Genomic DNA, 24,082 nt, shown 5'->3' with positions numbered 1-24,082 from the left:
TTTCTAGCAAAATACTGTAACTTTTTTTTCGTTGTACAAATTAAAAATATGCGATTGTCTTGTAATTTAATGCTATGGAGGTACCGGTCATCTCATGGCTTGACCTGCTGACAACAAAAATCGGGTAAACACTTCGCCACTGCAGTAGAGGGCAGTAAGTGCTTAGTTTCAAATGCACTATTCTCTAGAGATATCCATCGAAGGGAAACAAAGTTGCCTTTTCTGTTGATTTTGAGGAGACACAATTGACTTGTCAACGACACCTTTGGACATCGGTCGATGTAATAACTTTATATTTTACAATAAGTGTTTCTATATAAAAAAAAAAATTGTCATGTTGAATGCAGGTCTATGCATATTTGATCATTTGTTTTCCCTAATTCTGTGCAGAACCCGACATTATAACTTCAGATGTTTACCCTAACTTACTGTGCCTGCTGTAATATTTTTGCTGGCTACCGTTTCCCCTCGACTTCACAGTTGCATAACTAATTAAAGGTAGTGTCATTATTGTTAATTCCTTATTTGGCTATGCTACTTAATAATCGTTGTGTGAATACCCTTTTAAATGCGTCATCAATCACTGACTGTTAATGCCAGCTTCACCAAGAAACATGACACTCAGTGGATCTTTGCAGTCTATCAGTAGTGAATGCCTCTGTAAGGCCTCATGTAAATAGGCTATCATTCTGATTGTGTATACACTCTTAGAAAAAAAGGTTCTGAATATAACCAGAAAGGGTTACCCCTAAAGGTTCTATATAGACCCCTTTTGTAGGGTTCTTTGATAAGAATGCCAGGGGTTCTTCACTGAAACAAAATTGGTTCCATATAAAACCTTTGGGTTCCATATAGGGTTATATATGGAACAAATTTTGGTTCTATATAGAACTTTAAGGAGTGCCATATATGGATCAAGCACAGAACCCTTTTTGGTTCCATCCAGAACCTTTTTTTCTCAACTCTGCTGTCTTTTTTTGTTCCTCATTAGCTTACAAGATCTGTACGTGGGAAACCAACTATTATGGATATGGATGTCGAGCAGCTTTGGTTGGACCGTCAAATTATTTTAGGTTACATCCTATTGTCTCTCTCCCATCTCTGCCTTGATTACTTTTTCTATCTCTACACACAATCTTTCTTGAGTGCTGAAAACCTTGCATCTAAACTGAGAGGGTGAAGAATGGTAGGGCTCAGCGCTGGGCAGCAAGCATGTGGTTTGGGGGGTAAGAATGGACTGTCCCTCCCATTTCCTTTCTCTATCCCAGCCCCCTTTTTTCCACAAACACACACTCCACTTAAACACACTTAAACACTGCTTTTCACACACACTTTTACACTACCACAACCGCTGCTGCTCTTCCCCATTGTGGCTGTAGGACAGAGAACAAAGACAGGACTTTTAAATCACTAAGAAAAAAGGCGAGAGGAAGAGAGACGGCCCATAAAGCCCTGCATCCTTTAAAATGTTTTTTTTTAAAATATTTTGTGGTATTGTTTTAGTTGCTACTATCTTGTCTCATCGCGAGGGTTGAAGGTTGAAAGCCGCACAGCGCCATCAAACCCGGAAGCCAGCCGCACCAATGTGTCGGAGGAGACACCGTGCACCTGGCAACCTTGGTTAGCGTGCACTGCGCCCGGCCCGCCACAGGAGTCGCTGGTGCGCGATGAGACAAGAATATCCCTACCGGCCAAGCCCTCCCTAACCCGGAAGACACTAGGCCAATTGTGCGTCGTCCCACGGACCTCCCGGTCGGTTGCGACAGAGCCTGGGCGCGAACCCAGGGTCTCTGGTGGCACAGCTTGCGCTGCAGTACAGCGCCCTTAACCACTGCGCCACCCAGGAGGCCAAGCCCTGCATCTTGAGGAAGAGTTTCTGTGCGCATCAACTGTGAAAGTGTCAAGGACGTGCAACATTATACAAGTGCACAGAACTGTGGACTAGAGGAAGAGTACTCAGTGAGTGTGATTTAAAAAATCAAATGTATTTACCTCATATTTTTGTCTTATTTGATTTTTAAACGTATTGTATGTAGAATATAATGTGAAACAGTAGAAAGACAGTACTCTAGGTAGTAACATATCATGCTGTTGTAGTATGTCAGCTTCTGCCAACTTATTTTCGGGCTTTGAGGAAAACAAATCTACTGTGGAATTTCTGAAAAAGTTTGGTTGGAGTAATTGATCAATTGCTAAATATCACCTCGTCTTAACCACTAAAATCCTCCTGAAAGATGAGGCATAATAAGTTAATCGTATCTGTCCGGCTTTAGGGCCAAGAATGGCCACGAGGTTTACATTTCCACATTTGATTTTAATATTATCCACAAGTCTGTTTTACATTATTGCACAATGAGACCTAAGGAATCCAGTTATGCATAGCTTCAAGTGTTGTCTGTATACCTTCAGCTGTGCCCTCTGAGGCCTTTGAGGTCATATCTGTGGCACCATTAGACTGGGGTAGAGTGGAATTTTGGAAAGGAGGTCACAGCCCTCTTGGAGCCAGCCTAATTGCTTTAATCTCTCAGAGAATGGTGATGTAGTTATTTGCCAATATCTGCAAGTTTCTCTCTGGATATATTTGTTCCGTCTCATTATACTGAAAACAGAGGACTTCATGCTATGTGGCAAGCTATAAAGTACACATTCAAACCATTATAATGGTGTGACCAATTTGATTTGATACGCTTATTTGGCCAGCACATACTGTACAGAAATCACGCATGAGACCATGTGGCAGTCGACTCTTCCAGTGTGACCATTAGTTTTACCGATTTAAAAAAGTATGGGCCTAAATCTATTTTACATAATGCAGTTCTGTTCAGGTCACCTCATGGGAGAAATGGAACACAATAAGCAATTCACGCACAGTCTGAATTGGGATACATGCACATAGAACGAGTATTACTGTATGTGCCATTTATCAAGTCACATTTTACATTCATTTTATTATTGCGGGTGTAGCGAAGTGCTTGTGCTTCTAGCTCCGACAGTGCGGTAATATCTAACAAATTACACAACATATACCCAATACACACACATCTAAGTAGGAATGAATTAAGACTATATCCATATATGGACGAGCAATGTCAGAGCGGAACGGACTAAGATACAGTAGAATAGTATAGAAAAACAGCATATACATATGAGACGTGTAATGCCAGATATGTAAACATGATTAAAATGACTAGTCTTCCATTCCTTAAAGTGGCCAGTGGTTTCTAGTCTATGCCTTTTGGCAGCAGCCTCTAATGTGCTAGTGATGGCTGTTTAACAGCCTGATGGCTTTGAGATAGAAGCTGTTTTTCAGCCTCTCGGGCCCAGCTTTGATGCACCAATACCTCGCCTACTGGATGATAGCGGGGTCAACAGGCAGTGGCTCGGGTGGTTGATGTCCTTGATGATATTTTTGGCCTTCCTGTGACATCAGGTGCTGTAGGTGTCCTGGAGGGTGAGTAGTTTGCCCCCTGTAATGCGTTGGGCAGACCGCACCACCCTCTGGAGAGCCTTGCGGTTGAAGGTGGTGCAGTGTTTAGGATCAGCAGAGTGGAGGTGATGTTTCCTACCTTCACCACCTTGGGGTGGCCCGTCAGTAATTCCAGGACCCGGTTGCACAGGGCAGGGTTCAGACCCAGGGCCTCAAGCTTAATGATGAGCTTGGAGGGTACTATGGTGTTGAATGCTGAGCTATTGTTAATAAACAGCATTCTTACATAGGTATTCCTCTTGTCCAAATGGGATAGGGCAGTGTGCAATGCGATGGCATCGTCTGTGGATCTATTGGGGCGGTAAGCAAATTGAAGTGGGTCTAGGGTGGTAGGTAAGGTAGAGGTGATCTGATCCTTGACTAGTCTCTCAAAGCACTTCATGATGACAGAGGTGAGTGTTACAGGGCGATAGTCATTAAGTTCAGTTACCGTTGCCTTCTTGGGTACAGGAACAATGGTGGCCATCTTGAAGCATGTGGGGACAGCAGACTGAGATAGGGCGAGATTGAATATGCCCGTAAACACACCAGCCAGGACGCTGCTAGGGATGCCGTCTGGGTCGGCAGCCTTGACTTCTCTCTCTCTTTTTGTCTCTCACAGATTCTAGAATAGCACTCCGCTTCCTCCGTGTTGTTGGGGTTTGCCTGTACATTTATGTATGACAGAGGGGTTTGTGTGTTATTGTGATCGAGTGCAGCATTTGTTTGTGTGTCTGCTACCTGTTCTCTGTTTGTTTGCTTGTGTGTAGGAGTGAGTATGCAAGGAACATTTGTTATGTGTGTGAGTTTGTCTCCTCCACCATACAAAGTCTGTCACCTCCAGAAGGCATCACGGTAAGACGGCCTCACGGTAAGAAACGTCAATCTTCACTTCTCCTCTACCTTCTCATTACTTTTTCCTTGCTTGTTTTTTTCACTATCCCTTCTGAAAGCCAGCTCATGCCCCTCTCTCGATAACAATGCCCAGTCATTCCATATATACCGGAGTCCCTCTTGTATTATTATGTGCATGCAGCCTATGGCACTTTAGCATTGACACACTTTACTTCAGAGAAAGCATACAGTCAACACTGCAACCTCTCTCTCGCAATTCAATTCAATTCAAGGGCTTTATTGGCATGGGAAACATGTGTTAACATTGCCAAAGCAAGTGAGGTAGATAATATACAGTGCCTTGCGAAAGTATTCGGCCCCCTTGAACTTTGCGACCTTTTGCCACATTTCAGGCTTCAAACATAAAGATATAAAACTGTATTTTTTTGTGAAGAATCAACAACAAGTGGGACACAATCATGAAGTGGAACGACATTTATTGGATATTTCAAACTTTTTTAACAAATCAAAAACTGAAAAATTGGGCGTGCAAAATTATTCAGCCCCTTTACTTTCAGTGCAGCAAACTCTCTCCAGAAGTTCAGTGAGGATCTCTGAATGATCCAATGTTGACCTAAATGACTAATGATGATAAATACAATCCACCTGTGTGTAATCAAGTCTCCGTATAAATGCACCTGCACTGTGATAGTCTCAGAGGTCCGTTAAAAGCGCAGAGAGCATCATGAAGAACAAGGAACACACCAGGCAGGTCCGAGATACTGTTGTGAAGAAGTTTAAAGCCGGATTTGGATACAAAAAGATTTCCCAAGCTTTAAACATCCCAAGGAGCACTGTGCAAGCGATAATATTGAAATGGAAGGAGTATCAGACCACTGCAAATCTACCAAGACCTGGCCGTCCTTCTAAACTTTCAGCTCAGACAAGGAGAAGACTGATCAGAGATGCAGCCAAGAGGCCCATGATCACTCTGGATGAACTGCAGAGATCTACAGCTGAGGTGGGAGACTCTGTCCATAGGACAATAATCAGTCGTATATTGCACAAATCTGGCCTTTATGGAAGAGTGGCAAGAAGAAAGCCATTTCTTAAAGATATCCATAAAAAGTGTTGTTTAAAGTTTGCCACAAGCCACCTGGGAGACACACCAAACATGTGGAAGAAGGTGCTCTGGTCAGATGAAACGGCGTAAAAGCAACACAGCTCATCACCTTGAACACACCATCCCCACTGTCAAACATGGTGGTGGCAGCATCATGGTTTGGGCCTGCTTTTCTTCAGCAGGGACAGGGAAGATGGTTAAAATTGATGGGAAGATGGATGGAGCCAAATACAGGACCATTCTGGAAGAAAACCTGATGGAGTCTGCAAAAGACCTGATACTGGGACGGAGATTGTCTTCCAACAAGACAATGATCCAAAACATAAAGCAAAATCTACAATGGAATGGTTCAAAAATAAACATATCCAGGTGTTAGAATGGTCAAGTCAAAGTCCAGACCTGAATCCAATCAAGAATCTGTGGAAAGAACTGAAAACTGCTGTTCACAAATGCTCTCCATCCAACCTCACTGAGCTCGAGCTGTTTTGCAAGGAGGAATGGGAAAAAATGTCAGTCTCTCGATGTGCAAAACTGATAGAGACATACCCCAAGCGACTTACAGCTGTAATCGCAGCAAAAGGTGGCGCTACAAAGTATTAACTTAAGGGGGCTGAATAATTTTGCACGCCCAATTTTTCAGTTTTTGATTTGTTAAAAAAGTTTGAAATATCCAATAAATGTCGTTCCACTTCATGATTGTGTCCCACTTGTTGTTGATTATTCACAAAAAAATACAGTTTTATATCTTTATGTTTGAAGCCTGAAATGTGGCAAAAGGTCGCAAAGTTCAAGGGGGCTGAATACTTTCGCAAGGCACTGTATAAAGTGAATATATAAAGTGAAATAAACAATACAAATTAACAGTAAACATTGCACATACAGAAGTTTCAAAACAATAAAGACATTACAAATGTCATATTATATATATATATATATATATATACAGTGTTTTAACAATGTACAAATGGTTAAAGGACACAAGATAAAATAAATAAGCATAAATATGGGTTGTATTTACAATGGTGTGTGTTCTTCACTGGTTGCCCTTTTCTTGTGGCAACAGGTCACAAATCTTGCTGCTCTCTCTCTCTCTCTCTCTCTCAGGAGTGCACAGATGGTTATGAGTGGGCTGTTCAGAGTCAGCACTGTAAAGGTGGGTGGTTTATATTTGTTGTAATGTTACAGCGAGTGGTGTGTATGAAAAAGTTCTGTCACTGTGCATATGATCTGATGGTGTCACACTGTACTGGCTTTTTCACTTGTCTTCTGTCTCATTTATCTTTCGCATATCAATGTGTGAGACCAGAAGGCTGCCGGTGGGAGATGAAGTGTTTTAACCACTATAGTGGCTACCTGTGTCTCCCACGCTCTGCCTCTGTCATCACCGCCCCTGAACCCTCCAGCCGGTCAGTGGCCACCCTGCCTGTGGAGTCCTTCGAGGCCTTGAGATTGAGTCATCTGTGGATCTGTTGGGGCGGTATGCAAATTGGAGTGGGTCCAGGCTGTCTGAGATGATGGTGTGGATGTGAGCTATGATCATCCTTTAAAAGCATTTCATGGCAACAGATGTGTGTACTACGGGCCGATAGTAATTTAGACAGGTTACCTTGGCGTTCTTGGGCATATGTACTATGGTGGTCTGCTTGAAACATGTAGGTATTACAGACTGGGTCAGGGAGAGGTTGAAAATGTCATTGAAGACTGTCTGTCTGTCCCTGCAGCCTTGTGAATGTTAACCTGTTTAAAGTTATTACTCACATCAGCTACAGAGATCATGATCACACAGTCGCCTGGAACAGCTGGTGTTCTCACGCATGGTTCAGTGTTGCTTGCTTTGAAGCAAGTATAGATGGCATTTAGCTCATCTAGAAAGCTTGCGTCACTGGGCAGCTCGCAGCTGGGTTTCCCTTTGTAATTTGTGATAGTTTGCAAGCCCTGCCATATCCGACGAGCGTCAGAGCCAGGATAGTAGTCCTGTATTGATGGTTTGCCTGTTGGATGGTTTCACGGAGGGTGTAGCAGGATTTCTTATAAGCATGGGTTAGTGTCATGCTTCTTGTAAGTGGCAGCTCTTTAACTCAGTGTGGATGATCCCTGTAATCCATGGCTTCTGGTTGGGATATGGACATACGGTCACTGTGGGGACGATGTCATCGATGTACTTATTATTGAAACCGGGGACTGATGTGGTAAACTCCTCAATGCCACCGGATGAGTCCCGGAACCTATTCCAGTCTGTACGAGCAAAACAGTCCTGTTGCTTAGAGTCTGCATCATCTGACCACCTCAGTATTGAGCGCGTCACTGTTACTGTTTGAGTTTTTGCATGTAAGCAGGAATCAGAAGGATAGAGTTATGGTTAGATTTGCCAAATAGAGGGTGAGGGAGAACTTTGAATGCGTCTGTGTGTGCAGTAAACACGATCTATAGTTTTTTTCAGCCTCTAGTTGCACAGGTGACATGCCAGTATAAATGTGAATATCTAGATTGTCTAGATGTCTGCATGTTACACAAAAATACCTATCAAGGCCTAACATCTAATACTGCCTACTACAGTAGTAGGGGAACAAATATGACTGCTTTTGAAGACAGAATACTGAGTTAAAATGATTCAGTCCTGCACATACATATACTACCACTACACCTCCCACTATCCTTTCACAGGAAACGAACAACATCAGTGTGATGATGGTCCAGGCCCATGCTGTGACCGGCCACGAAGAGTACAACCTGGAGCTGGTGTGTGTCAACCCCCACATGATCTATCAGACCAGCTCTGCCCTACGACTGTCTGTCTTTGTAAAACCATCTGAGGAGACAGATGGAGCAAAGAGAAGGAAACGGAACTAGAGAGTGGGAGACAGATGTGAGATGAGAATAACTGTTAAGGGCATGAGATGGGAACATTTCTCAGACACATTACTACTATACATGCATCTTAAAGAAATCTGCCCGGGGCAAAGCAAGTTGTAAAACCATTCTTCCATAATTCTGTGAGTCACCACAAACACACATGCTCATGCACACGCATGCAGACCAGTGGTGGCTGGTGACGCTTTAAATCGGAGGACGGGCTCATTTGTAATGGCTGGAATGGAATAAATGGAACATATCAAACACGTTTTAATACTGAACGGTTTATTCCGTGCCAGACATTACTATATGTTGTCCTCGTTCGCCAGCCTCCTCTGACACACGCACGCATGGTACACTGGCACACACTGGAATTTAGCCTCTGCAGTGTGCATCATATTTTCAATAGTTTCTTGCTGCACAAAAGACTAGCCAAGAGGGTCCATTATCTTGTTACCAAGGCAACTGATAAAAACATCCATTCAAAGCTACCTTTTCAACCCATGTCACACTATGTTATTTTTCTCTCCATCAGGGTCGTTCTCCTGCTCTCCTCTCATCCTAACTGTTCTCCAGATAGTTCACTCTAAACTGTAAAGAATTAACATTGCTTGTTCCTATTCTGTAGTTTAAAAAAAAAAAAATTACAACTTATGGTTGTTTTGTCATGTTACTAAAATTAAAAGAGATGAAACCAACATTTGGATGAATGATATTCCTTTTAGTTGCTGTTCCTCTTCCACCTCCCTGCTCATGTACACGCTTAACCTTTCTCTTACCTCTTCTGCTTAATTAAGGCCCAATAATGGGTTCTCTTGCTGACCATCTTTTCTCTCTTTCATTCACTCTGTCACGTTGGCTTATTTCCTTTTCAGTACAAACGCAGGTAAATGCACTCTTTCAAATCAATTGACACTGCTAATTACACTACAGTATGTGCAGTTAACATAGATTAGCATCTTACTTTAAATTGCCAAATGACCCTAACAACAGGTTTAAACGTCACCCTAGCTATTTATTTAAACATGTTTTAAATGAATAGCCTACAGCCTAATTTAAAAGTTGGTAACAATTGGTTTAGTCAACAAAGTCTCCTTGTTATTTCAACTTTCTTTATCAATGTAATTATGTTGCATCGATGTGGCTAGTTGGTTGAATTTGCATGAGGTCATCAACATGCACAGGCGTTTGTCTCATTTGAATCAAGATGTCAACCAAAAATTAACAATCGGGTTCAAATGAACAATTCAGTCACAAATCAACCAAATGGTTGATCTGACGTCTTGGTGAGTCATGTAACTGTGTAAGGGTTCAAATTAATCTAAAAGTGGTTGACATTATAGCCCTGTTCATACCTGGTTCTAACATGCAGCCTTTTTCTTGATCTTATCCACATTCTGATAGTGCCCACATTTTTGGACAAATGTAGACGATTAAAAGATGCATCGTGATCTGATTGTGATCAGATCTTATAAGTGTAAACAGACAAGATCAGGTCAAGATCAGGACGATGGACACATGTTAACGGAAAGTATAAACAGGATTTATGTGACTCCTCCGCTGTAGAATTGACTCTTACCTAAGACATGAATCACAGTTATCTGTAACCTAAAAAAAATATTTGGAGAAATGTATGTTATTGTCGTGTCATCATGTTCATGTTCAAAAGGTTGACATTTTGTAAATGTTCCACCTTAGAATTGACCCTTACCTAAGACATAATTCACAGTTCTCATCTGTTACCTAAATAATTATTTTGACAAATGGATGTTTTTCTCGCTTGATCAGGCTATTTTTCACACAAACAGGTTTTTTTTTCAGCTTTGCCCCACACACACACACGGCCATTGGACTGAAATAGCAGTATGTCGCCACATAAATGTACATTTAACTGATAGCCTTATCCAGTGACAAGGGTTAAGTGCCTTGCTCAAGGGCAAAAATAGATTTTTCACTACCTGCCGCCGACATAGTGGCACAAACATAGAAAGCTAAATCTGATTCCCTTGAGTAAAAAAAGGAATAGTTTGAGTATTTCAGAAGAAATCCTAGTTCACTCAAACCTTACGTAAGAATGCGCAGCAAAAATTGTGTTTTTGTGTTTCAAGTTTCATTCGTTGTGTGTATAGGATACATATGGCATACACCGTTCAACCAAAATGGTTACTTGCAGGTTCTTTCTCGACAATGCAACAACAATAAGAAATTATAAAAGATAAGAATATGAGAATGTGCATGTGAGATAATGTGTGAGTATGTTTTGGTATGTTTGCGCCAGAGTGTTGGGCATTCCTCTGTGGCATCGCCAGTGTAGGAGCTGAGAGACAGGGAGTCCAGGCACAGACGGTATGTAGGTGGGCAGGAGAAGCAGATGGGTGTGGGTGGTGAGTAGTACAGGGGGTCATGTTGTCAGGCCACACCTGGGATTGGTAGGATTTCATCACAGGGTGCCATGCCATGGGTGACAGGGGTCACACAGCAGACTCAGTCTGAGGTAGAGGGAGAGTCAATGTACATTAAGATTTAGTCTGAACATGAATTAGCCTACCAGAAAGCACTTAAAAAGGTTATTATTAATCTTGTTGACCCTGAACAATGACTCATTTGTATATGGAGCATAATAATAACAACAACATATTTACAATAAATGGCTAAATCCTCACAACATGTTCCAGTGATATACTGTAGATTCACCGCCAATGTCTTTTATTAACATATGCGACGTGAAATCGTTTCTAGGCTTATTTATTCCTGTGAATAAATATATTTTTTATATTCCCTGTCCAGAGAGGAGGAAATTGAGCTGGGTCAGGTGGAGAGTAATTTTCTCTCCACCTCTCATGAGTCCCTTCTAATCATCATTCCATTAAGAGAAGGGCTTTGACATAACTTAACAAATGCATGAAAGCAAATATGAATAATCTTTCTATTCACATGTAAAAAGTGTAGGACATTGTGTACGAGTGAAAAACTGATTGTATGTTTATTTTCATGTAGCTTGTACATAAAACATGTAATATAATTAGAGAAAATGTAATCACATTATGACTAGAGACAAATGTGCCATCTTTACCTGACAAAACTCTACAGAGGAGTTTTATATCATTCCTCTATACTGGAAAGATCACACTGTGCTCTTCCTAAACTGATCTTATTACGAAGAGATGACAGTGGTCCATGTAATCATATCGCTCTACATTAAATTGCGTTCGATTTTCAAAAATCGCATTTTACATCTCTGACAACATGCTTTATCTGTGATCCGCCTCTAAATAATAAAGTCTGGTTATCACCTAACGGCTTAAATGGTGTCTGAGAATAATTAATTTCCTTACATCTCTATTTGTGGACCAATGTGGTTACTAAGTAACCACAGTGTTGTTGCCATGGGCACATAGATGGAGACAAGCAAGTGACAAGTACCATGTGCTTGATGAATGAATTAATACAGAAAGAGATGGAAATAAATGCTGAGTTAAAGAAATAAAAACTTGCCAAAACATCTACAGATGCAATAACATGTGGAAATGTCTATATACAAAATAGCAAAAAAAATAGAAATTCAAGAGTTGGGTGAATCAAAAAGCCCCTTAGTGAGTAATATCTGTACCATATCTCAACACCAGTGTGTTTTCAACAGATGGCCACACCAACCATGATAAAAACATCAACTTCCACAGGGAACTCAGGGTGTCAAACAGTGGTTCCTTCTGTGTCCCATATGGGCCCGGACCAAACGGAAGCCAAGAATTATCATTTCAGGAGAATCCAGTCGGTCAGAGGCACAGTACATGACTCAACACAGTACATGACTCAACACAGTACATAACTCAACACAGTACATGACTCAACACAGTACATGACTCAACACAGTACATGACTCAACACAGTACAGTACACTTCGGTGTTGAGTCGGCCGTGTTGTACATCAGTAAAGAAAAAGTGTGTGTGGCTGTAGTCTTATTGGTGGTTGTAGTTAAACAGTATACTGCATTTCTAAACAGAGCATACTGTTTGACTTCAACACCTGATATATATTATCTTCACTCGAATGTGCTGTAACTCCCAACTCGATGAACAAATATCATCTTGACCCTTTGCAATTTAGCTGTAATTTGGGCTGACCTCGAACTTTATTATGTCATGGCTTTAGAAGCTTCTGATAGGCTAGTTGACATCATTTGAGCCAATTGGAGGTGTACCTGTGGATGTTTTTCAAGGCCTACCTTCAAACTCAGTGCCTCTTTGCTTGACATCATGGGAAAATCAAAAGAAATCAGCCAAGACCCCAGAATTATTATTTTTTACCTCCACAAGTCTGGTTCATCCTTGGGAGCAATTTCCAAACGCCTGAAGGTACCACATTAATCCGTACAAACAATAGTATGCAAGTATAAACCGCATGGGACCATGCAGCCGTCATACCGCTCAGGAAGGAGACGCGTTCTGTCTCCTAGAGATGAACGCACTTTGGTGCGAAAAGTGCAAATCAATCCCAGAACAACAGCAAATGACCTTGTGAAGATTCTGGAGGAAATAGGTACAAAAGTATCTATATCCACAGTAAAACGAGTTCTATATCGACATTACCTGAAAGGCCGCTCAGCAAGGAAGAAGCCACTGCTCCAAAACCGCCATAAAAAGCCAGACTACGGTTTGCAATTGCACATGGGGACAAAGATCGTACTTTTTGGAGTAATGTCCTCTGGTCTGATGAAACAAAAATGAAACTGTTTGGCCATAATGACCATCATTATGTTTGGAGGAAAAAGGGGGAGGCTTGCAAACTGAAGAACACCATCCCAACCATGAAGCATGGGGGTGGCTGCATCATGTTGTGGGGGTGCTTTGCTGCAGGAGGGACTGGTGCACTTCACGAAATAGATGGCATCATGAGGAAGCGAAATGATGTGGATATATTGAAGCAAAATCTCAAGACATCAGTCAGGAAGTTAAAGCTTGGTCACAAATGGGTCTTCCAAATGGACATTGACCCCCAAGCATACAGTATGAAAAGTGAGGGAGCTAAAAAAAAATTGAGTATCATTACAATCAAAACATTCTATTCAAATCCATTTTCTAAAAATAAACTGAAGAACCAAGGCAAGAATAAAGCAAGGAACATGTACAAGGCTGAAATCTGGCCAGAGAGAGAAGGGAGGAGTGTGTAGGCGTTTTCTTAGTTCACCTGGAAACAACAATGTGCTTTTGTCAACACTCACTCACCCACAGTACACATACAGTACACATACAGTGCACGCATGCTGTTAGGTTAAGTACATGCAGAAAAACATGCTGAAACATACAGATGGATGCTTTCTATGACACCTGATAGAGCAAGAGAGAGAGAGAGAGAGAGAGAGAGAGAGAGTGAGGGTGAGAGTGAGAGAGAGAGAGAGACAGAGAGCATTCGGTCCTCAATGCTAATCAAACCCTCCCCATCTCCTTTCAAATTATATTCATACTTATGGTTGCTCAACCACCTCTCCACCCCACCATCAGCCTATATAAAGAATATCCTCGTTCATGGACTTTATTATCACGACACAACTAGTCAACATAGACAGTAACCCTAACAGCCGTCTGCCCCCGGGGAGAGCAACCGGATAATAAAAACGGACAGAGGCTAATTACAATTAATTGACAATGCAAACGCAGCTATTAAACTAGTCATTCTCATTTTAACAATTCAGATGTCAAGTTATAACGTTCTAATGAAGATGAAGTGAAGAGGCAGAACAACACCCCGTCTCTACAAACCTTCCAAACTCTGAGCAGACACCTGTTTCAGACAGGCACGCGACAATGTATCGGTCCACAAAAGGAGCATCGAAGGCTCGGAGGGACCAGATCAACGCAGAGATTCGGAACCTACAGGAACTGTTGCCCATCTCCGATACTGACAAAGCTCGACTCTCCTACCTACACATCATGTCACTTGCCTGCATGTACACCAGAAAGTCAGTATTCTTCGTTCAAGGTAGGTTCAACCTTTTTGTTCTTTGAAATATGTTCACATTAAGTGTGATTAGGCTAATAGGGAAAGCATGCTTTTGCTCTTGTGGTTTTTGTCACCAGGTGCACTTCAGTTTAACGTGAATGGTCGACAACTACTGCCGCACATCATGCACTGTAAATCAGAAGTTGATCTATTACTTTATTATTTGGCTATAGTTCAATTTTTTACATAATGGCCTTACAAGTATTTTGCTGTCCGAGGTGTTGAAAATGTTTGGCGCTGTCCGTTGTAGTCTTGTTGCTGTGAGTAAAGAGTGCGTGTGACTCCAACCAGTTTGAGGCATAACATTTTAGTATGAACACGATCCCAAGTGAATAAAATGCAAATACTAGAATGTCTTATGTGCTTCTTTGTGTTAGTGACGATATTCACAACTAACGTTAGACCTCTTCTTTTCGCTGCCAAAACCAGACGCTCTTCAAGACGAGACCATGGACTTCATGTCTTTTCACGAGCTCTCGGGGCTGATGCACGAATTGTCAGGTTTCATGCTACTCCTAACAAGCGACGGAAAGCTTCTGTATCTATCAGACAACGTCGTAGACCACCTCGGGCATTGTATGGTGAGTAGCCTAAGCTACAAACTGGTGGCTGTTGTTACTTTGACAAACCATACACTGAAAGTATTTGTACATAGGCCTATGAAAGTCCCATTCAATATCACTCAACTTGTTTTTCTCATTCAGGTGGACCTGGTTGCCCAGAGTGACAGTGTGTATGATATCATCAATCCTATGGACCACTACGTCATGAGGAGCAACATTGCAGGTCTACCAATGACCACTACTGATACAGGTAGACATACCATTATTACTCAAATGCTTACCCATTCTTATAATTACAACAGATCACTTCAATGTACATCAATTTACACCTCTATTTTATCCTCCTCTAGACAGGTTATTTCGATGTCGCTTCAATACCACAAAGTTCATCCGGCGGCAAGGTGCAGGGAACAAGTTGATGCTGGTCAGAGCTCGCTGCCTCACCCCACCTTGCCCTGTCTCTAATTACTGGACCTCCAACCCAGTATGGGTGTGTTTCTGTACCCCTCTGAAGACAAAAACGTATAACCTCACAATCGCCAAGAGTGCCCCCTTCACCCCACCCCCTGAGCACGCCTTCCTGCTTGCTTGTTTCCACTCTCAACACAACAGGGACATGAGGCTTTGGGACGCGCAGGACAGGTAAGAATAAGCCTGGTTCATTCTAACACTTTGAATTGTGTATAGGCATGAGAACATGGGGTATGTTATCAACTCTGTCATCCCCTTTCCCTCCAGTGTGAGTGTGTACCTGGGCTATGATGTGGAATCTCTACGCTCTCGCTCCTGGTACAGCCTGGTTCATCCCAGGGACCTCTCCCATGCCTCTGAACAGCACCATATCATATGTGAGTACAGCCACAATAACACAACTACCCAACCAGACTATTGCACCACAGCCACTTAACATACACGCCAACACAACCAATAATACAAACCACAGGAGGTCGTGGCACCTTAATTGCGGAGGACGGGCTCGTGGTAATGGCTGGAGCGTAATCAGTGGAATGGTATCAAATACATCCAACATATGGTTTCCCTGTGTTTGATGCCGTTCCATCCGCTCCGTTCCGGACATTATCAATAGCAGTCCTCCGCTCAGCAGCCTCCACTGGTACACACACATGAGGAAGACAGACAAGTAAGCAGATGTGAACATGGGAATGTTTCTGTCTCTGCAGTAAATGAAGGAGGGGAGCGGCAGGTGGAGATGGTGTTGCAGGTGGAAACAGCAGACCACTCCTGGGTCTGGCTCTATATGGTCCTCCAGCTGAACAATGGAGAACACCCCATCAGCTGCCACAACTACATCATCAGGTACCACAGCTACACTTGTCATATGCCATTTGTGTACTCTCCAACCTTTAACAATAGATGCAATACAATAGATACAATACAATACTATATATACTATACAATATATACCATACAATAGATACAATACAATACTATATATATTATACAATATATACCATACAATAGATACAATACAATACTATATATACTATACAATATATACCATACAATAGATACAATACAATACTATATATATTATACAATATATACCATACAATAGATACAATACAATAGATACAATACAATATATACCATACAATAGATATAATACAATATATACAATATCTGTGAGATCCAAATAATGATAGTCTCTTTTCCTCTTTCTCTCAGTGAGTCAGAGGCGTGGTCAATACGCCAGCAGCTGTGTTTGGAGCAGAACCAGTTCCCTGGGTATTTGGGTTCTGGCCAGAGCCTGTCTAGTCCAGACCAGGTCTTCAGCGGCAGTGGCCTGTCTGCACATTCGTTAGACTTCAGCCATGCCACGTCTGGTGTGAGCGCTTGTGAGGAGCCCATGCAGCCATTTGGTTATGGTCCTCGGTCCAGCCTGTCATCTCTGGATGAGGAGAACTTCCCGCAGACACATGGAGGACAACACCAGTGGAAACCAAAGTCCAGCCATCTCTCTGTTGGGCCAACCACTGTGTACCCTCCTGCCTCACTGACTGATCCTGAGTCTGATATTCTGTCTCAGAGAATAACCTCTCAATCTCTAACCAATATTTCAGACCCTCTCCCCTCCTCCCTCACCGAGCCCCTTGCCCCTCTTACTATGCCCCACCCTCAACAGATTGGGGAGCTTGCATGCACTCCCCCGTATACCCCTCATCTTGAAAGTGGCAGTTTTCCTTTTGGGGAGCAACTGCAACTCAGTTTAGTTCACATCAATGCAGCTGTGTCATGCCCAATGGCCCATGAAATTATTACCTCAGCACTCAGAACACCAGCCTTCTCCCAGGCCTTCTCCTCTGATCATCCTGAGCTGTTTTTCCCAGCAGAGCCTCATAGAAAGCTGCCCCCCACCACTGATAGTTTTGGGGGAGATGAATGCTCCATCATGAGCCTGCCACAGATTATGGGGCCTTTGTATGTGGATGTTTCCCACAAGCCCTCCTGTGGCCCTTTGAATGAGCTCCTCCTTACCCCAGCGGCATCACCCACACACCCGCCCTGCTCCTTCCTCTCCATAGACAGAGAGCAGGAGAGGGAGAATGAAGACATTTCTCTCTTGGCTAAATATATTAGCTCTTTAGCTGAGGGATTTTGCTGTGACCCGCTTCTACCCGGAGTGACCCCATCCACCTTGACTTCACCCAGCCTTCAGGCCACATCCCAGAGTTTCTCTCCTCCTTGCGGAGGTGAGTGCCAGCCCTGGAGGGGGCTAGACCCGCCCCGTAGCCGAGAGGATATCTCTCTGTATGAGGAGAGTATATTACTTGAGAGCCTAATTGAGGCGCTCTCATCGTTCCCTTTGTCCCGCTCTTCATGCTCCTCTTCTCCCTCTTCCTCCTCTTTGAACTCCTCCCCCCCTTGCTCACCACTCACTCCAGTGAGCAGGTGTAACCCCAGCCTCATCGAGGGTGAGTCTTCAATCGGTGTCAACCATTTCTGTAGCGTCCAGTCAACGCAGTGTAACTGCTTGGCAGTGGGTGGAGCTTTGATGGTCATCAGGGTGATGGATATGGAGGTGTCAGAGGAGCCTCCATCTTCACTACCATCATCAGCCATCGTTCTCACAGCCTTCCAGGAGGGTGCCTCTGCCTTGGTCCATCCGGCCCCCACCATTGGTTTGCCCAATGCCCAGTCCTTTCTGGAGGAACTGGGTGACATGGGACCTCTGTTTGAGGCAGATGCCTCTTTCACCCCGTCTTGGGGTAACAACCTGAGTTGTATCAACTCCCACTCAACCATGCATTCACAAAGTTTTCACCAAGGTAAGGGGCCATATTTGTCATGCTCATGTGTTAATATAAGATAGCAGGCTATATTACTGGCACATACATTTGTTTTCATTGTCTCATCAGATATTTCAATGTTACAGTATAAGATGCATGAGACTACTAAGAATTCAGTGTGAATAATACTGGTTGCTGAACTAAATTAACTAACGCTTCTCTGTTGTTTTCTTTCATTTCAGATGGAAGCCTGCGTGACCCTGCGTTTTAAAATAAGTCTGTGACTTACTTTATTCAGTATGGCATATTGTCATATTTTAAGATGCAGCTTTTCCTGTAAAAGCTGAATGTGCAAAATGTATTAAAAAAAATCTTCAGAAAGGTGAAAAATAAATTCTCCTATCCATATTTCGGATACTTAAAATCCAATATTGTATAATAAGGTTTTCTGCTGATTCAGTTGTACATGCATTACTTTGAATTGATTTTATTGTTAAGTAACCTCATGAGAGGTCATTTAAAGTGCCATATTTAAATTCACTCATGGTGAGGAAGAAGGCATATTTGAGCACACAAGATCACATCGCACAAATGTATCATACCACAACAATTTTGTTTGGTTTTATCTATAAAGATGCAGTGCTTGTTTATACACTGATTTACATGTTGGTTGACTAGGGCCTTATTTTGTTGAAAGGATGCATTTAGGTTTGAAAATCATGATGGGTTGTCTTTCAGCATATGTGCTCTTCGCATACTGTGTTTGTCTGATCTATTTAATATTTTTTTTTTTATATGACTAAAAGTGGAGTGAAAAGTGTGTATTACCAGTGTACCGATAATATATGCTGTACATTCATATATTGTACATTTTCTGATAAAATAAATAAATCAGAAACTGATATATCTAGTACATTAGCTAGTATATTTAATATAAGTGATGGACATTATGTGTTGTTTATAGTTGTCCATGCATTTGGATACCAATCAAAAGCAAATTAAAATCTCTGTTTTTTTAAGTCTTTGTGTCTTACTGAGGAATTAGACACTGTATTTCTGTAAATAGCCCATCTGCCAGACTTTCCTCTCTCCACCATTCTCTGGTCTCTATTGTGTGATGAGAGTCAGGGACACTTCTGAGGTACATTGTGACGCCTGTCACACAATCTTGACTATGGGGAACAATCAGCATCCCATACTGTGCAACAGGCTTGAATGTGCATGCATTACACACACACACACACACACACACACACACACACACAGGCAGACAGAAATCAGTATGCTACCATGAACAGCCACATCATATTTAGCTTATGTTGATTGGACTAAATTGTTTTTGATATCTTTTAGTTGACACTATTAGACTAAGCATAGGTGATTAGATGATGTTGAAATGTTGACGTTTAAATGTTGCTGGTGGAGTGGAGACAGTGCCTGTTATCTTTGCGGCTTGCGGTAACTCTGTGGTTCTGAATCAATACTGGTTTAGTAGTCTGAAAATGTAAACATTAACTTGCTTGACCATGTTGTAGGTCATATAACTGTTTGTTACATGCAATGTTTTGTGGACTTCACCGGACAGATATTGTTCTCTGGTTTTGTGATGAAACAAAGCTGTGGTTGAATCTATTCTGCCACTGTGTATTCTTATTGTCTCAGCCTTAGGCCTATATATTGCGGTGTCAAGGCATATGAGCTAACAGGATATAGAGCAAAATACAATTATCACAACACATATACACTGACCAAAAGTACGTGGAAACCTGCTTGTCGAACATCTCATTCCAAAATCGTGGGCATTAACATGGAGAAGGGGCCCCCATTCCTGTTATAACAACTTCCACTCTTCTGGGAAGGCAGATGCACCCTTTAATATATTAACTAGAATGATATTAAATTAACCTCATTCTCAAATACCATCCACCCTCCTGGCCCTTTGCACCCACTTGGCGCTGCTGAGTTCTATGAAAGAGGTTCATACTTCTAATGCTCTCTCATTCTATCCTTCCTGCCCTTCCATTCTTGTGAAAATTGAAGAGGGACGAAAATAGACTGAACCTAAATTAGAGAAAAACAGGAGAGCGATAAAAGGATAGGAAGACATACAAGAAGGACGGACTTGCATTTTTTTCCCTCCCACCCTCTCACTTGTTATCTCTCTACCTCTCCCTTCCCTCCCACTCATCCATTCAAGCCATTCACTTTTTCCTTTCATCTTCCCTCTTTCACACATCTGTGTTCTCTTGTTCATTCAGTCGTACCTCACTCATGAAAACCATCTCCTTATGAGTAATTTACCTCATACTCATCTATCCCCCTGTTCTCTTCTCTCTCGCTTTGCATCCGCTTGCTACTTCTTCTGCTCTACACAGAACCACATACAGTGCCTTGCGAAAGTATTCGGCCCCCTTGAACTTTGCGACCTTTTGCCACATTTCAGGCTTCAAACATAAAGATATAAAACTGTATTTTTTGTGAAGAATCAACAACAAGTGGGACACAATCATGAAGTGGAACGACATTTATTGGATATTTCAAACTTTTTTAACAAATCAAAAACTGAAAAATTGGGCGTGCAAAATTATTCAGCCCCCTTAAGTTAATACTTTGTAGCGCCACCTTTTGCTGCGATTACAGCTGTAAGTCGCTTGGGGTATGTCTCTATCAGTTTTGCACATCGAGAGACTGACATTTTTTCCCATTCCTCCTTGCAAAACAGCTCGAGCTCAGTGAGGTTGGATGGAGAGCATTTGTGAACAGCAGTTTTCAGTTCTTTCCACAGATTCTCGATTGGATTCAGGTCTGGACTTTGACTTGGCCATTCTAACACCTGGATATGTTTATTTTTGAACCATTCCATTGTAGATTTTGCTTTATGTTTTGGATCATTGTCTTGTTGGAAGACAAATCTCCGTCCCAGTCTCAGGTCTTTTGCAGACTCCATCAGGTTTTCTTCCAGAATGGTCCTGTATTTGGCTCCATCCATCTTCCCATCAATTTTAACCATCTTCCCTGTCCCTGCTGAAGAAAGGCAGGCCCAAACCATGATGCTGCCACCACCATGTTTGACAGTGGGGATGGTGTGTTTAAGGTGATGAGCTGTGTTGCTTTTACGCCAAACATAACGTTTTGCATTGTTGCCAAAAAGTTCAATTTTGGTTTCATCTGACCAGAGCACCTTCTTCCACATGTTTGGTGTGTCTCCCAGGTGGCTTGTGGCAAACTTTAAACGACACTTTTTATGGATATCTTTAAGAAATGGCTTTCTTCTTGCCACTCTTCCATAAAGGCCAGATTTGTGCAATATACGACTGATTGTTGTCCTATGGACAGAGTCTTCCACCTCAGCTGTAGATCTCTGCAGTTCATCCAGAGTGATCATGGGCCTCTTGGCTGCATCTCTGATCAGTCTTCTCCTTGTATGAGCTGAAAGTTTAGAGGGACGGCCAGGTCTTGGTAGATTTGCAGTGGTCTGATACTCCTTCCATTTCAATATTATCGCTTGCACAGTGCTCCTTGGGATGTTTAAAGCTTGGGAAATCTTTTTGTATCCAAATCCGGCTTTAAACTTCTTCACAACAGTATCTCGGACCTGCCTGGTGTGTTCCTTGTTCTTCATGATGCTCTCTGCACTTTTAACGGACCTCTGAGACTATCACAGTGCAGGTGCATTTATACGGAGACTTGATTACACACAGGTGGATTGTATTTATCATCATTAGTCATTTAGGTCAACATTGGATCATTCAGAGATCCTCACTGAACTTCTGGAGAGAGTTTGCTGCACTGAAAGTAAAGGGGCTGAATAATTTTGCACGCCCAATTTTTCAGTTTTTGATTTGTTAAAAAAGTTTGAAATATCCAATAAATGTCGTTCCACTTCATGATTGTGTCCCACTTGTTGTTGATTCTTCACAAAAAAATACAGTTTTATATCTTTATGTTTGAAGCCTGAAATGTGGCAAAAGGTCGCAAAGTTCAAGGGGGCCGAATACTTTCGCAAGGCACTGTACATAGACATTCACACACAAACAACGCCTCCCCTCTCTTTCTCGTAGATGGATGTGAAGAAATTATATCCACCTGGCAAAAAAACGTATACAATAGGCTACCTGTGGTGGTTCTCAACTGTTAGATTATTTTCTTCCTGTCAATTATAAACATGGACAAAGAATTATATCAAATATAAGGAACTAGTGAGATGCCTGATCTGTCATCTTTGGTTTACCCTCCAGCTCCAGCACACCCCTATTTCAGGGATTCTAAAACATAGGATACCTTGGGGCTTGTTTAGAAAATGTTCGACATCAGATCCAAAATCATAGTCTTATCCTCTGGCCAACTCATGTGCATGGTGTTTTTTTGTGTTTTTTTTGTGTAACCGGCCAGTAGGTGGCAGTAGTGCTCTTACAAAAATCTGCAACGGAAGCCGTCGCACTCAATACGGAAGAAAATGTAAAATACTTCCTGCGGTCATACGCGTGAGAGCAGTCACGCTTTCTTATTTTTCCTATTAAAAGTTGTTATATATATTTTAAAGACACACGTCGGTGGTTTGACCTTGGACAGGAACTGAAAATAAACAAGTACGATTTGAAAATACTGTAGAGCATGGCTTTTGACTAAATGGTAGGGTTAGCTGCAAGGTTAACAATGTGACACAGACAGGTTCCCCTCAATCCTATATATGCCTATTTTGCAGGGATGGCGTCATTGTGGAGTCTGAGACCAATGTTGACATCACTAATGCAAGGTAACTTCATCATGCCTGCCTATTTTGCACACGCACTGAAAAATGTATGCACGCACGACTAAGTTGCTTTGGATATATGCGTCAGTTTAATGGCACATAATACAATATAGTCATATTACACACGTTTGTTTTACTATCGTGGGGACCAGACGATTGATTCCCGTTCAAAGTCATATTTCCTTAACCTCAAACTCTAAACCCTAAAATAACATTTTTTTTCTTGTGGGGACTGGTGAAATGCCCACACTTGTCTGAATCTGTCTTGTTTTACTATCCTTGTGAGGACTTCTGGTCCCCACAAGGATAGTGAAACCAAAAAGACACGCAAGCACAGAGGCTTGACATCCATGCTCTTGACTTCAGACCTACAGAGGTAGGGAATCTTACCTTGTGAGGGCCAGTGTGTGGAAGCACAGCTGATTAGACTAAAATTATTTTTTATTGAAGAGCAGATTATAAACTTCTAAATTGAATTGTACTGCTTTGGCTGCAGCAAAATTATGCACACTCACTACTCCTTTGCAATGAAGATTGACTATCCCTACTTCAGAATATCCTCAGCATCTTGTTTAGGCCCACACGAGCTGTTATGTTTACAGTTTACTCTCAACATTAGAAGTTGGAGCAGATCTCTTACTCACTCATTGTACCCTACTAGTGTCTCAGTCTGTCTCCCAATGGTCCGGACCTGTCCTCTCCAGAACTATGGCTACTCTGAATCAGATGCATCGCCGGGGGAAGCCGTCCCCCCCTCCCCCGAGCGTCAGCGCCATGTTCGGCCGCCCCCAGCTGAAGGCAGTGATCCTGAAGACAATGATCCGGAAACCCAAGAAGCCAAACTCGGCCAACCGTAAATGTGCCAGAGTCCGCCTGAGTAACGGCAAGGAGGCAGTGGTCTTCATCCCCGGGGAGGGACACAACCTCCAAGAGCACAATGTAGTGCTGGTGCAGGGGGGCAGGACACAGGACCTGCCAGGTGTCAAGCTGACTGTGGTCAGGGGAAAATATGACTGCGCTCATGTTGTGAAGAAGAAAAATAACTGAGAGGGATAGGGAATGTTTTTTGTTGTATATGTGTAATAAATGTCTTAGTTCAAACTTGGCTTGGACCCAGTGATTGATCTCTTGTGATTTATCCCATGTTTCATTAATTCCCTATTCACTTTTGCCTAGTTAAATAAATAATAAATTGCGGACTTCAGCAATAGACCCCTATGCTATATCCAGAGATGAGCACA

At 42.2% G+C, this 24,082-nt stretch overlaps 2 protein-coding genes and 1 long non-coding RNA gene across 3 annotated transcripts; all 3 read left to right on the top strand.

Annotated features, from left to right (window-relative positions):
• Positions 1-6,462: 6,462 nt before the first annotated feature.
• LOC110533963 lies at positions 6,463-9,313 on the top strand. Its single transcript, XR_002475067.2, has 3 exons — positions 6,463-6,576; positions 6,730-6,948; positions 8,088-9,313. It is a non-coding gene; the product is annotated as an uncharacterized LOC110533963 (long non-coding RNA).
• A 4,629-nt stretch (positions 9,314-13,942) lies between these two features.
• Positions 13,943-19,098, top strand: LOC110533962 (neuronal PAS domain-containing protein 4A-like). Its single transcript, XM_021618560.2, has 8 exons — positions 13,943-14,256; positions 14,707-14,858; positions 14,982-15,090; positions 15,191-15,482; positions 15,579-15,688; positions 16,022-16,157; positions 16,527-18,127; positions 18,331-19,098. The coding sequence occupies exons 1-8, from the start codon at positions 14,082-14,084 to the stop codon at positions 18,357-18,359; spliced, it is 2,604 nt and encodes an 867-aa protein (XP_021474235.2). The 5' UTR covers positions 13,943-14,081; the 3' UTR covers positions 18,360-19,098.
• A 3,416-nt stretch (positions 19,099-22,514) lies between these two features.
• LOC110533961 (28S ribosomal protein S12, mitochondrial) lies at positions 22,515-23,946 on the top strand. Its single transcript, XM_021618559.2, has 3 exons — positions 22,515-22,677; positions 22,794-22,844; positions 23,503-23,946. Exons 2-3 carry the CDS (start codon positions 22,796-22,798, stop codon positions 23,886-23,888), a joined length of 435 nt encoding a protein of 144 aa, XP_021474234.1. The 5' UTR covers positions 22,515-22,677; positions 22,794-22,795; the 3' UTR covers positions 23,889-23,946.
• The last annotated feature ends 136 nt before the right edge of the window (positions 23,947-24,082 follow it).

The sequence above is a fragment of the Oncorhynchus mykiss genome, chromosome 10 (assembly GCF_013265735.2).
Source record: "Oncorhynchus mykiss isolate Arlee chromosome 10, USDA_OmykA_1.1, whole genome shotgun sequence".
In the NCBI taxonomy this organism is placed as follows: domain Eukaryota; kingdom Metazoa; phylum Chordata; class Actinopteri; order Salmoniformes; family Salmonidae; genus Oncorhynchus; species Oncorhynchus mykiss.
This window is presented reverse-complemented; position numbering and strand designations above follow the sequence as displayed.